The sequence below is a fragment of the Diceros bicornis genome, chromosome 16 (assembly GCF_020826845.1).
Source record: "Diceros bicornis minor isolate mBicDic1 chromosome 16, mDicBic1.mat.cur, whole genome shotgun sequence".
Taxonomy (NCBI): domain Eukaryota; kingdom Metazoa; phylum Chordata; class Mammalia; order Perissodactyla; family Rhinocerotidae; genus Diceros; species Diceros bicornis.
The window spans coordinates 39816981-39831602 of NC_080755.1; the positions used below are offsets into that span (position 1 = coordinate 39816981).

Consider the following 14622-nt stretch of genomic DNA (forward strand, 5'->3'; position numbering starts at 1 on the left):
GGAAAGGTTGAGAAGTCAAGGAGAACTTCGAATAGACTTACAGGGCTGGAGAAATGAGAAGATATTTGCAAAATATAACCTGCAAGAGCTAGTATCCAGGATATAAAATAACCTCCTACAAATCAGTTATGAAAAAGACAGATGGCCCAATACAAAAATGGGCAAAAAACTTGGCAAGCCATGTCACAAAAGATAGCCAAATGGCCATAAGTACATTAAAAGGGGCTTAACATCATTACTCATTGGGGAATGCAAATTAAAACCACTAAACATTCACCAAAATGTCTGAAATTAAAAGGGTGGACAAGAAAGGACGTGGAGCAACTGGAAGTCTATTATTTTGCTAGTGGAAAGGAATGAACGAACTACGACGACATACAATATGGATGAATCTTACAAACAAAATTGAGAAAAAAAAAATCAGACACAAGATACATATACATTACATGGTTCCACTTATATAAGGTTCAAAAAACAGGCAAAACTAATCTAAGATGTTAAAGTCAAGCCAGTAGGTATCCTGGAGGAAAAGGAGGTTAGTCACTGGGAGGAGACTCAGGGGAAGTCTCTAGGGTGCTGGTAACGTTCTATTTCTTCACCTGCATATGGTTCTATGGAAAAAATTCATCCAGCTGGACTCTCATGATCTGTGTACTTTCTATATGTATGCCCTATATCAAGAGAAGTTTGTTTTTATGGAAGTTGTTACAAAGTTATAGTAATTAAAACAATGTGATGGTGCTGTTAGCATAGACTAACAGACTAGAATCCAGACAGTACAGATAGACCCAACTGTAAAAGCATTACAAATCAGTAAGAAAATTTGTTTTTAAACCTAGTCCAAACATGGGCAAAAGCCATGAACAAAATCTCAGAAGAGGGAAGAACATGTTAATCAGCACAATAAAAAGATACTCAACCTCAATAGCAAAAGGGAAAAACTGAAAACTAAAAAGTACTATTTTATACTCACTGGTAAAAGGTTTTAAAGGCTGATAAAAGTGTTAGTAAGAAAGCTAAGCAATGATAACTTCTGCATTGCTGGAGGGAGCAAATAATGATACCATCCTCTTTGGAAAATATCTGGCATTACTCAGTATTGTTGAAGATGCACATATCCTTAAGTCCCAGCAATTCTACTCCTAGAATTTCTACAGTGAAACATACAGATATTCACACTAAATGAGATTGAAAAAAACTACAAAAAGTGTCACATCAGTTCAGGTTAGGTTTTTTCACAAAGTAAATTTGCAGAAAATTTATAGGTTTTTTTTTTGCATTTCCAGAGCTTTTTGGATTTCTAAAGTGTGAATAAGGGATTTGTGGACCTGTAATAGGAAAAAAAAAAATGGAAACTACATTTCCAACAAGAGAATGGATAAACTGGTATTCATACAATAGAAAATCAAAAATGATTAAAAAAAAAAAAAAAAAAACAGGGGGCCGGCCCCGTGGCTCAGCGGTTAAGTGCGCACACTCCTCTGCTGGCAGCCCGGGTTCAGATCCCAGGTGAGCACCGACACACCACTTGTCCGGCCATGCTGAGGCAGCGTCCCACATACAGCAACTAGAAGGATGTGCAACTGTGGCATACAACTATCTACTCGGGCTTTGGGGAGAAAAAGGGGAAAAAAAAAAAATACACACAGTATTATTCTATTTGCATAAAATTTTAAAACATAAAAATTTATATATATATAATGTGATTGATATATATACACACACTATTATATATCTATATAATGTAAAAGAGACCAGGGAAGGCCACCCTGCTGACCTAATGTATTGAACTATTTCTTTTTTTTTTTTTTTTTTTGTGAGGAATATCAGCCCTGAGCTAACATCCGTGCTAATCCTCTCTTTTTTGCTGAGGAAGACCAGCTCTGAGCTAACATCTATTGCCAATCTTCCTCCTGTTTTTTTCCCCCAAAGCCCCAGTAGATAGTTGTATGTCATAGTTGGACATCCTTCTAGCTGCTGTATGTGGGACGCGGCCTCAGCAGGGCCGGAGAGGCAGTGCGTGGGTGCGCGCCCAGGATCCGAACCCGGGCCACCAGTAGGGGAGCGCACGCACTTAATGGATAAGCCACGGGGCCGGCTCTTGAACTATTTCTTAACTTGGGTGGTAGGTACGTGCCTGTTTGTTTACCTATACCTTACCTATTATAAATAATCTTTTGTACCTATTAAATAACTTAAATATTTAAAAAATAAAAAATTAGTGTGGTATACCCAAATGCATAAACCACAATTACAACTGCCAATTCAGAGAACTGTCTTGCGAACTTTTTAAAGGAATTAGCATCCTCACAGAGTTCAAAGCATTTTCCCCCATAAATCAAGGACAGGTTGCTATTGAAAAAGAAGAAAGAGGGGCCGGCCTGGTGGCACAAGCAGTTGAGTGCGCGCACTCTGCTGCAGCGGGCCAGGGTTCGCCAGTTCGGATCCCAGGCGCTAACCGACGCACCGCTTGGCAAGCCACGCTGTGGCGGCGTCCCATAGAGAGTGGAGGAAGATGGGCACGGATGTTAGCTGATGGGCACGGATGTTGGCCCAGGGCCAGTCTTCCTCAGCAAAAAGAGGAGGATTGGCAGATGTTAGCTCAGGGCTGATCTTCCTCACAAAAAAAAAAAAAAAAAAGAAAAAAAAAGGAGACAGAAAAAAAGATAAAGCTCTTATAAATTAAAAATATAATTACTCAAATAAATTCTATAGAAGAGTTCAAAGACAAAGTCAAGGAAATCTTCCAGCGTGTAAACAAATAAAACGTCAACCTGGGAAGTCCAACATTCACCTGTCAAGAGTCTCAGAGAAAACAGACAAGGAGGGAAAGAAATTATCAAAGAAATAAAAGGTAATTCCCGATACCAAAGAGTCTTAGAACTAAAAAGGTACTCACCAAAAGGAATGAAAAAGGCCTACACCTGGACCCATTTCACAACACCAAAGATAGAGATCACCATAAGGATTGTAAACAAGGCTACTACAAAAGGATAACCATCAGATTTGCAAAGGACCTTTATTACTGGATGTTTTAAATTCCTAGGAGAAGCTTTCAAAGTTCTAAGGGAAAAACTGTATTATCAACTTGTAATTCTATACCTAAACTTTCAATCAGAAACAATGGCAAGCCATTTTCAAATATTCAAGAAATTAGTGTGTTTATCACCGGCATATCCCTAAAACAACTACTCAAGATTATATTTCAGTAAAATCAAAAAAGGAATTTAAAAAACAGAAAGACACGGGATCCAAATAACAACAAAGCTAACCCAGGAGTGCAATGTCAAGTAATCCCAGGATGACAGCTGTATAGCAGATCAAGAAGGCAAGCTGCCCAAATTAGAAAAGGAAGGTTGAGAGCTCCAGAAAGCCAATCTTCAAGAAAAGGTGAATGGTTACAAGATGAGAATACAATGTAATATTAAATTTTAAAAATAATTTTCATGAGCTCTCCTCACTCAAGCAGGGCTTTGTTATATTTCTCCTTTAAGGAGCACGAGTTTAATAACAGAAGTCAAGTTCCTCTACAGCTCCGCACTACTTAGTTCTACAGTGACTAATACTTACAAAACAGCATACATATTACAAAGGCTGGCTATTAGTACTCAATTTCTAAAATCTTCCTGTAGAAGCACAGAAAAGTTTAGAAGAGTTATAAGCCATAATATAAATGCTATAAATCTTGACAATGTAAAAGAAAATGAAGGCTGGAAGGAGAGGAAGGGTGGAGGTAGGAGGAGCAAAGGGAAATAGATGTGTTAAATCCTTCTCTGAAAGACTGGGAACTGAAGAGATACTGTCTAAAATTAATAGGTCAAGGGCCGGCCCCGTGGCTTAGCGGTTAAGTGCGCGTGCTCCGCGGCTGGCGGCCCGGGTTCAATCCCGGGCGCGCACCAACACACTGATTCTCCAGCCATGCTGAGGCCGCGTCCCACATACAGCAACTAGAAGGATGTGCAGCTATGACCTACAACTATCTGCTGGGGCTTTGGGGGAAAAAATAAATAAATAAAATTATTAAAAAAATAAAATTAATAGGTCAAGAAATAGAAATTTATTACAAAAAGTTAAAAATAATAGCAGAACTAGGAATGAAAATGTAACTGGTAGAAATCAAAGTGATAGCACAGGTGGAAACCATAACGATCTAAATTTCTTATCTCCTACAGAGTCAAGCAATACATACTGTTTGGAGTTGAAAGAAAAAATCAAGACACAGAAAGATATGTGGTATTTTTGAGTTTTGGAATTAACCTAAAAAAACATTAAAAAGTTAAAGACAGTTATATTAGGAATGGGACTTAATGGGAAAGAAGGACTTTTAAATTTTTCTGCATTGTCAGCATAAGTATTGCTTTCATTTAAAAAAAAATAAGGAATGGAAATAAGTGAATAAAAAATGTTATTAGGGCCGGCCCCGTGGCTTAGCGGTCAAGTGCGTGTGCTCCGCTACTGGTGGCCCCAGGTCTGGATCCCGGGCGCGCACCGACGCACCGCTTCTCCGGCCATGCTGAGGCCGCGTCCCACATACAGCAACTAGAAGGATGTGCAACTATGACATACAACTATCTACTGGGGCTTTGGGGAAAAAAAAGGAGGAGAATTGGCAATAGACTTTAGCTCAGAGCTGGCCTTCCTCAGCAAAAAGAGGAGGATTAGCATGGATGTTAGCTCAAGGCTGATCTTCCTCACAAAAAAAAAAGAAAAGAAAATGTTATTAAAACCATTTTCCACATTAGAGAAAAGGTCAAATAACTTGTCCAAGGTCATACAGTCAATAACCATGTATCCCTAATGCTAATATCAAAAAACACACCTTCTGTGACATAATCAAGATCTGCTTTTACTGACTTGTATGAACAACCAAATGGAGAGCTCTAAATGTCTATGTTAAGTTCATACTGTTCTCTATAAACTCACAAAAAATCTTATTTGTTTCATACCATTTTCCAAAGAACTCTAGGAAAAAGGCCATGTTACTAGTGGGTTCAAAATGAACATTCACAGAGAATAGTTTGGACTATGATACCAATTGATTCCATACATCACTTTTTCTTCAATTCAATTGTGCAATTCCTTACCTGAATAAAAACAGACTAGCTACCAAGACAACTAAACGGAGAAAGAATTGTCTCAACAAATAGTGTTGAGAAAACTGGATACCCACATGCAACAGAAGCTGGATCCCTATTCCACACCATAAGCAAAAATTAACTCAAAATGGATCAACAACCTAAATGTAAAAACTGAAACTATAAACTCTTAGACAAAAACAGGTATAAATCTTTATGACAATGGATTAGCCAATGGTTTCTTAGATTTAACATCAAAAGAACAAGCAAAAATAGAAACAAAAAAGATAAATTAAACCTCGTCAAAATTAAAAACTTTTGTGCTTCAAAGTACACTATCAAGAAAACGAAAAACTCCACAAAAAGAAAATATTTGCAAACCATATATCTGACAAAGAACTTGTATCTAGAATACACACAGAACTTAAATTTAATAATAAAAAACCAATAACCCAATTAAAAAATGGGCAAAAGGTTTAAACAGACATTTCTCCAAAGATGATTTACAAATGGTCAATAAAGACATGAAAAGATGCTCGACATCATTAGTCCATCAGGGAAATGTAAATCAAAACTACAATGAGATACCACTTCACATTCACAAGGGTGAGGATGTGGAGAAATCAGAATCCTTATACACTGCTGGTGGGAATGTAAAATGGTGTAGCACTTTTGGAAAACAGTTCAGCAGTTCCTTGCAAAACTTAAACATCAAGTCACCACATGACTCAGCAATTCCACTCCTAGGTATCTATCCAAGAAAACTGAAAACATATGTCCACACAAAAATTATACACTTGTAGATGAATGTTTACACTAGTCAAAAAGTGGAAACAACCCAAATGTACATAAATTCACAAATGGATAAACAAAATGTGGTAGGTATATTCCATACAGAGAATACTATTCAGCCATAAAAAGGAATGAAGTACTGATATATGCTACAACATAAGTGACTCCTGAACAAGTTATGTTAAGTGACAGAAGCCAGGCACAAAAAGTTACATATATGATTCTATTTCTATGAAATGTCCAGAATAGGCAAATCCACAGAGACAGAAAATAGATTAGAGGATGCTGAGGGCTAGGGGAAAGAGGGAATAGGGAGTAACTGCTAATGGGAATGGGATTTCTTTTGGGGTGATGAAAATGTTCTGGAATTAGATGGTTGCACAACTTTGTGAACAGACCAAAACCACTGAACTGGACACCTTATTTACTTATTTTTTTAAACAGTTTTATTTACTTATTTATTTTTTTGTTTGAGGAAGATCAGCCCTGAGCTAACACCCATGCTAATCCTCCTCTTTTTGCTGAGGAAGACTAGCTCTGAGCTAACATCTATTGCCAATCCTCCTCCTGTTTTTTTTCCCCCCAAAGCCCCAGTAGATAGTTGTATGTCATAGCTGCACATCCTTCTAGTTGCTGTATGTGGGACACGGCCTCAGCACGGCCAGAGAAGCGGTGCGTCAGTGCGTGCCCAGGATCCGAACCCGGGTGCCAGTAGCGGAGCGCACGCACTTAACCGCTAAGCCACGGGGCCAGCCTTGAACTGAACACTTTAAAAGGCTGAATTTTATGGTATGTAAATTATATCTCAATAAAAAATTTTAAAAATGGACTAGCTAAGATCCAATCCAGAAAAACAAAGGCAAAAATGCTGAGAAAAGAGAAACATCTGGAGAACATTATAGTTAGAAAAATGTCAGCTTTATCAGAAAAGATATTCATGTTTACCAGAGGGAGGGCAGAGACCTAAGGAGCAAACAAATGCAAAACTGTCTACTATAGCTAAGAATATCTTGGTTTACTATTAAAATTTATCTATTTCATTTTAAATTAAATATTTAGTTTTCAATGTGCTGTCACACACGATCTCAAGTGAAGTCTTCCTGGAAATTTTAGTTGTGTCCATTAATAATAGTTTTGAATCACATGGTGGATTCTGTTACATTTATCATATCTATTAATCTACTTCTTTGCCCAATAGTTGGGGGGTAGGAGGGATGAGGACCTCTAGCCTCAAATACCCCATTAACTTCCCCTTCTCCCTCTGCATCCGAGAAACACCTGAAGCTACCAGGATGGCAAGTCCTCCTAGGTGTAAGGAATCAAACACTCAAGCCTTCTAGGCAGAAAATCTGTTACAGAATTACCTGAGCCTCTTAGTAGAAAAGGTCTTCTGTGTATGGTTTACCAGTATCTGTTAAGAAAGTTATAATCACTGGCTCTTTCACTAGCCCAAATACACACCAGACTCTTGCACTCACATTCACACTCATTCCCTGACACACAGAGATGATAAACTCTCAAAGCATAAAAGGAAGGGGATGAGGACTATAACAGAGAGATTCTTTAAAAAAAAAAAAGAATAGGGGCCGGCCCTGTGGCGTAGCAGTTAAGTGTGCGCGCTCCACTGCTGGTGGCCCGGGTTCGGATCCCAGGCGCGCACCGATGCACCACTTGTGGGGCCATGCTGTGGCGGCGTCCCATATAAAGTAGAGGAAGATGGGCACGGATGTTAGCCTAGGGCCAGTCTTCCTCAGCAAAAAGAGGAGGATTGGCATGGATGTTGGCTCAGGGCTGATCTTCCTCACAAAAAAAGAAAAAGAAAAAAAGAATATTACTACAATAGACCCCCACCCTCCACCCCCAAACTTGAATGGAAAGAAGTAGGGAGAGTGGATTAACCAGGTTAAATTGTAGCAGGGACCTTTTTAAGAAGGACTGCACCAGCAGCCCAGAGTATGGAATTACACAACTAAAGAAGAAAAGGGTAAAAAAGCTGCTCTGGTTGAGGAAGAGATGAGGGACTTCAGGACCCCAACTCTTCTGCATCTTCTCCACCCCTGTGGTTGGCTCCACTAGAGACTATTATGGAGGGAGACAGCAGGGCAGTGACAGAGGTCCATGCCATCAGATTTTATGAGCTCGTTCCAGGTTAATTCACAACTAATTAGTTAATTCACAAATTCCTACCAAGATAAACGCTGTAAGCAAGCAACTGGTGAATTGAGTAATCTCTTCTCTAGCACCTTGAAAGCTTCTAATACATGATGCATTAGGATAATCATCTTTGACTACACAGCCCACAATTTCCCTTCACAGAGAAGTTGCCCTTTCCTTTCCCTCAACCTATCAGGATGATCTCATGAGTCAGGTTTGTATGACTAACTCCAACCTCCGGGCTAAAGATGATTAGAAAAGTGGACCCTCACCTAAGCTCAACCAATCAGATCCTCTCTCCCAGAAGAACTGCAAGTGAGGTGTGCTGGTATTCTACTGATCACTTGAACTGCAAGTTGCCAAGTGTAGGACTGCCATAATCTGCTACGACTGGACAAGATCTCTGGTATTGGCTCACATAGCAGTCTCAAAAACTGAAATTGTCAGGCCTCTTAAGGTTCTAGAGGAGTTGCCTCATCAAATGACCCGATTCCCCCAAGCCTAAAAAGCAAAAGCACAAGCGTCATTAAGTATAGAGAGGATGACCTTTCCCCAAATTCCTGACCTCCAGTCCAGAAGCCGGCAGCACCAGCCAAAAGTGACCTGCTCTGATTATAGAGGCCCCTAGGGAGTGGTCCTGAATGATAATGGACAAAGATAATGGAAATCCTCCCAGTAGCAATATCAGTAGCCAAATATGTGGCGTCCAGGTCCACTAACCATTTCCTCTACCGCCAAGAAGTTAGCCAACAAACTAATGCCCATGATTTTTCCTTGTCCTTTAATTTACTATCACTCTGACCACCAGAATATATTCTGAAGCAGGGACCATTTAGAAAGCCCCAGATGTTTCTTCCCCTTTTCCTCCTTTCTAATCAGATTTTTAGTCAGTTGTCCTGTTTTCCCTCCAATATTATGTGTCACATAAGAAGGATGTTGGTCATTTATCATTCAATTTCGTCCACAGATGGCCAGGAGCACACCTGGACTTGATGGAAACTGAACAGAGCAGTATAGCTCAGACTCTGAAAAGCACTGACTCTAAAGCTAGATATCTGAGGGTAAAAGTCCCAGGTCTTCCAGTCTCCAGCTGTGTGATCCAGGTCAGCTTACTTAATCTCTCTGTGCCTCAAACTTCTTCACAGAATTGTTGTGAGAACTAAATAAGTATATACGTAAAGGGCTTAGACCAGAGCCAGGCATATAATAAGCACTATATTATAACGGATATCTGCCATTATCATCATCATGATCATCACTGTTTGCAATGGGGAGAGAGATATTGTTCATCTTTAAATGTAAAAGATGCCACTGAGCAGCTAAGGCAAAGACTGGAGCGGGTAACTTCCAGTATCTACACAGCCCATACCCTTCCCTCCTCTGAAAACTCTCCCCAGTCAGTCTCTGCGGGTCACCTAATGTGAACTGTGGGGGAGGGGGCTATCCTTCTATCAAGTACAAGGAGAAAAAAAGACAGCTGATTATTGAAAGAGATGATGAAGCTGCCTCACAAAACAAAATGGAAGGGCAAGAAGGAGGAAATGGGAGGGAGGGGAAGATGGGGGGTAGACAGAAAAAGAGAAAAGCTTCTTTAGTTTCCAACCACTTTCCAGTTCCTGGTTCCACTCCAACCTAAAACACTGACTGTCCTTTCTGCCCCATGCTGGTAAATAAGTTCTCCGCTTTTTATTAAGCTTTGACTAACAACATTTATAAAAGTCTAATACAAGTCTTGGAAAAGTTTTCAACAATAAAAAATCTTATGGGGGCCAGCCCTGTGGCCTAGCAGTTAAGTTCAGCATGCTCAACTTTGTCCGCCTGGGTTGGTTGGGGGGGGGGGGGGACGACGACGACGACACGGGGACCTACACCACTCCTCTGCAGCCATGCTGTGGCCACGACCCACATACAAAATAGAGGAAGATTGGCACAGATGTTAGCTCAGGACTAATTTTTCTCAGCAAAAAAAAAAATCTTAGAAGAGGAAAAGTTGTATACACCAGTTACTACACAAAAATTAAAATGATATTGCAGAGGCCCACCCCGTGGCTTAGCGGTTAAGCGGGCACGCTCCACTACTGGCAGCCCAGGTTCAGATCCCTCCCCGGCACACACCAACACAACACTTGTCGGGCCATGCTGAGGTGGCGTCCCACATACAGCAACTGGAAGGATGTGCAACTATGACATACAACTATCTACTGGGGCTTTGGGGAGAAAAAAGGAAAAAAAGGAGGAAGATTGGCAATAGATGTTAGCTCAGAGCTGGTCTTCCTCAGCAAAAAGAGGAGGATTGGCATGGGTGTTAGCTCAGGGCTGATCTTCCCCAAGAAAAAGCAAAAAAAAAAGATATTGCAGGTAAAATAAATTTAACTTCAAACTTCAGTCTTCTCAATCTATTATAAACCTAATGCATGAATTTACACAGGTAAGGCTCAGGCCTGGCTTCAAAAGCTCCACAGGTGTTAAAAGCTCTACAGCAGCGGCTGTGAGATACTAAAACCCTTACACTTATCAACATGAACACCCTTTACCTACTACCATGGTTCTCTGTTCAAACTAGTACAGGGCACAAAATGCATTAATATACTTTTCTCTTTACTGGGAATTAAGTAATTCTTTTTGAAACAGCCGGAAGGAAAATGGCAGGCATTATGCAAACTATGAAACAATCTCCCTTTAGATCAGAATCATGAATATGTTCTTCTGCTGATGTCCACCGTACCAGCCAGGTAATCAGCCAACAACCTTCCCCCCACCGGTCGCCGAAAAACAATAACAAACATACAAAACTAAATCTTTCACTGGATTCCTCTTCCCTCTTATTCTGAAAAAGTAACCCTAACATCATACGTCTATGTTGTGTAAATTGGTCGCAGTTAATTTCAAGTTCACATTCATCTCTACTTTGATTTTTTTTTCCTTAAATCAGGGTTTCCGTCCTTAAGTATCCCATTTCTGTCGCCAGTAATTCAGCGAGCCATAAAACAAATCCGGCTCGTTTATCACAGTTTTGTTTCAGTTGAGGACTCTGAAGGTTATCAGCCCGGGGAAAAATACCTCTTCCGTTCTACTCCCAGCACACTCATTTCGAACCTCTACTACACAAAGGCATGAACAAAGTTGTGACCTTGTTCTAAGGCTAGGAAGAAAAACGTTTTTCCTCAAGAGCAAAACGAGTTCACAAACCTCCTGGCAACACGGATTTCGCGGCTTTCTCCCCATGCCACTAACGAAATATCAAGGTGTAAGGCCGATTATCGAAGGCAGGGTTCCCAAAGACCACGCTTCCCTCCCAGATGTTGAGGAAGCACTGCGGGAGGAAGGGGCCTTTCTCGTGACAGATCTGACTAAACGGTAGCATCAGCCATAAGAGGACAGAGAATTCCTAAACGCAACTTCACATTTCAGAAAACAGTCTCGCACCAAGTCAGTAGCAAGTAGACTTCGGAATCGCCGCAGACACGTACCCCCTTCGCGAAGGTGGAGGAGCAAATCCGCCTTCCCACCTCAGCCCTTAAAATAAACGGGGAAGACGGGTCCCCACCAGCCCCTCCCGAGGGCGGCCCCAGCCCTCGCGCCAGGTGTGCGAAACCGTGGCCGGACCCACCGGCCGGCTTCCCTGGGCCCCAGGCCCGCCTCCCCGTGCGGCCCGGCAGTCCTCAGCCGCCCCGCTCCCCTCCCCCGCCCGCCCCGGCGCCCGCTCGGACGCGGGCCGGGGCTCGGGGCTCCGCCAACCGGTCCCCGCGAAACAAGAAGGTGGCGGCCGGCGACGTTGCGGCTCCCCGCCGCCCCTCCCCTCCCCCGCGGCCTCCACTCTCCACTCCCGCGCCCCCGCTTACCCTCAACTCCTCGAAATCCGCCATTTTATACCACCCGCGGGCGCCGCTGCCGCCACCGCACCCCCTCCCGCTGCCGCCAACGACGCCGCCGCCACCACGGCCGCCTCCGCCGCCTCCAGCACCATCCTGCACTGGGCGCCGCTAAAGACGCCGCGGCCGCCGCCGCCGCTGCTGCCGGGCCCGTCACGTGACCGGCGCGAGAGCCCCGCCCCCGGCGCGCGCCGCCCCGCCTCCCGGCTCCCGTCGCCCACACGCCCCGCCACCTTCCGTCCGCGTCTTCTGTCCGCGCTCCCCGCGCGAGGCGTTCGTTTCGCCTCAGCTCCCGCCCTCTGCTGTCCGCCCGCCCGCCTCCTGCCCGCCTTCCGGCGCCTGGCCCGGTCGCTGTGCCCTCCTCAGCCCGGCGCGGTACCTTCCCTCCCCGGCGCCGAGGGCCGGCCCGACTCCGTGAAGCGGCGTCGCGACGGCAGCGTTACCGGCGGGCCTGAGGGAGAGCCAGGCACGGGGGAGCGGCGGCGAGGAAGAAGGTGGCCGGGACCCGTGACAGGAACATTTCGGGAAAATTCTTACGGTGCCGTTCCCCACGGTGGCTGTGGACGGAGGAAGCAGCAGCGAACGAAACCGTCCCCCACAGTAGTTGTGGGAACAATCTAAATGTGGGTGTTGGGTAAGCTATTGTGCCGATCTGATGGTGCCGGCTTGGCGAGGCCTCTTTAGATTGCTGATAGCCTCGACGTCCTCACCTGGCTGATTGTGTCTGACTTTGAAGGACGACTGAACATCGCGGACTGCAGAGTTGGGGGCGGGCTGGGGGAGAACCGAAATAAGAGAGTGCTCAGAAGGGCCCTGATGAAAAGCTAGGAAAGAATGAAATGCCAACGGCAGAGAAGACCGAAGGAAGTTTGATGGCACCCCAGACGTGCTGACAAAGGATGAGGGAAGATGCTGAGTGAAGCTGCTCCAGAAATTCGCTGGACTAAGTCCAGGGTTCAGTTTCCTTGAAGAGGTGGATGGTACCCACCCACAAAGAGACTTTAAAGCACTTAATACAATTGACAAGGCCCTGTTTAATCTGGGTCCTGCTTACTGCCTCTTCCCACGCTCCCTCACTACACCAGCACTGCACTTGTTTCGGTTCCTCCATCAGACTCTCCCCACTGCCACCACTGTTGAAGACCTCTGATTGTTGATCTCTGGGCCAAGAATAATTTCCAACTCCTTCCCTCTGCCTCTCTAACTCTTCATCCTTCAGGTCTCAGTCTACGCATCACTTCTTCAGACCCCTAAACCTAGGTGCCCCGTTTCAATTCAAGTCCCTCTCCATGACTGCTTGTCGGCCCTGAACTTTTGCTTCAGAATATTTTTCCATGGTAATTATGTAGGTATTTGTGTGATTATTATATAAATAATAATTATTGTTTGAAATTTTTATCTCAAAAAATGTTTAAACCCACTACACTGTAATGACGGATAAATGCCTGCCAAGTAGTTTGGCCTCCTTTTTGTTTAATGAATGAAAGAATGAATGAACAGTATCTGCAGTAGGTTGTAATTCTGGCTCTCTACCATTAACTTTATGTCTTAGCTTGGCTTATTCTTGATCTTAGCTTATTCTCCTTAGGCCTTGGTTTCCACTTCAGTAGAGTTTAGCATTGTTCAATAGACATTAAGTGAAGGCCACTGTGGGCTAGGAGCTTTGGGGGAATATGAAGTTGAAGAGAATACAATACAGCCCTTCCACCAAGCAGCTTACGATGCATAAGAGGGACCAACATGAACACAAAACTGTAAGAGAAGCAAGGCAGTACTGAGACGTGTTTGTAGTGTTCGTTGTAGGGTTGGGTAGGTTTGACTGCAAAGAGTTCTAGATGCTACCCCAGACTGGCCTAAGCCAATAATAACTAATGTGCTCCTTGCTGCGGTGATTAGATCAGACTGTACCTGTAAATCCAGCTGCTACAGGGCATTTTCAGGCCTTGCCAGTTAGATCAAGTAAGGGCCAATGCCCTAAGGTGGGTTAATCAGGTAGACCAATAAATGTTGGGGACATTTATTCAGTGATTAGAGTTGAGGAAACTTTCTAGCATGTGGAGCGCTGTTGCCATTTTGCTACCAGGGGCCAGCCTGAGGACCAACCCATCTCATGGGCTAGAATCACCAAAAAATATCAGAATTAACTTTGACACCCACCCTACCTCTGTACTTGTCAGTTTTCTTGAGCCAGTACCTTTCCTTTACTGTTTTAGATAGTTTGAGATGGGTTTTCTATCAGTTGCCACCGAAAGAATTTGGAAATAGGATGCTGCTTTGTCTTCCCAGGCCAGATTACTAATTTGGCATCTTTTCTAAATTATACTCCCTAGTATTCATTCAATATTTGTTTAAAGGAAAGTCTGAGTGGGAAAGGGTGGAAAGGATGCCTTTCTTTTTTCTGTCATGAGCGGTTCAGCTTTGATCCAAATTTGTATATCCTACTCATCAAAAAGAAATCTCTGCTCTTACTTGGATCTAACGTCCTTAGAAAGTGACATAACATATCCTTGGAGGGGAGACAGGAAGGAGGGAGGTAGGGTAGTCTCACCACCACTGTACGCCATATACCAAAGTACGACTCCAGCCACATGCAGAACTGTTCCCCCAGAGGAATTCTTTAAATACAATTTTATCCTCATTACATTTTCAGCGATAAAATGTGTTAACATTCTTTATGGATTGAGGTTCTAGGCAATTACCTGGCTGGGCCACCACCTTAATCTGGCTCC

At 43.3% G+C, this 14622-nt stretch overlaps 1 protein-coding gene across 7 annotated transcripts in view; it reads right to left on the reverse strand.

Moving 5' to 3' along the window:
• The window catches only part of PIAS2 (protein inhibitor of activated STAT 2), a 98817-nt gene extending 86825 nt beyond the window's left edge, over positions 1-11992 (reverse strand). For 6 of the 7 annotated variants that reach the window (XM_058557050.1, XM_058557046.1, XM_058557044.1 and 3 more), the window contains exon 1: positions 11864-11992. In XM_058557050.1, coding sequence (XP_058413033.1) covers positions 11864-11887 — 24 coding nt within the window. In that variant the 5' untranslated portion in view covers positions 11888-11992. The remainder of the gene's footprint in view (positions 1-11863) is intronic. The other variant, XR_009222450.1, reaches the window with a different exon arrangement.
• Between the last annotated feature and the right edge of the window lie 2630 nt (positions 11993-14622).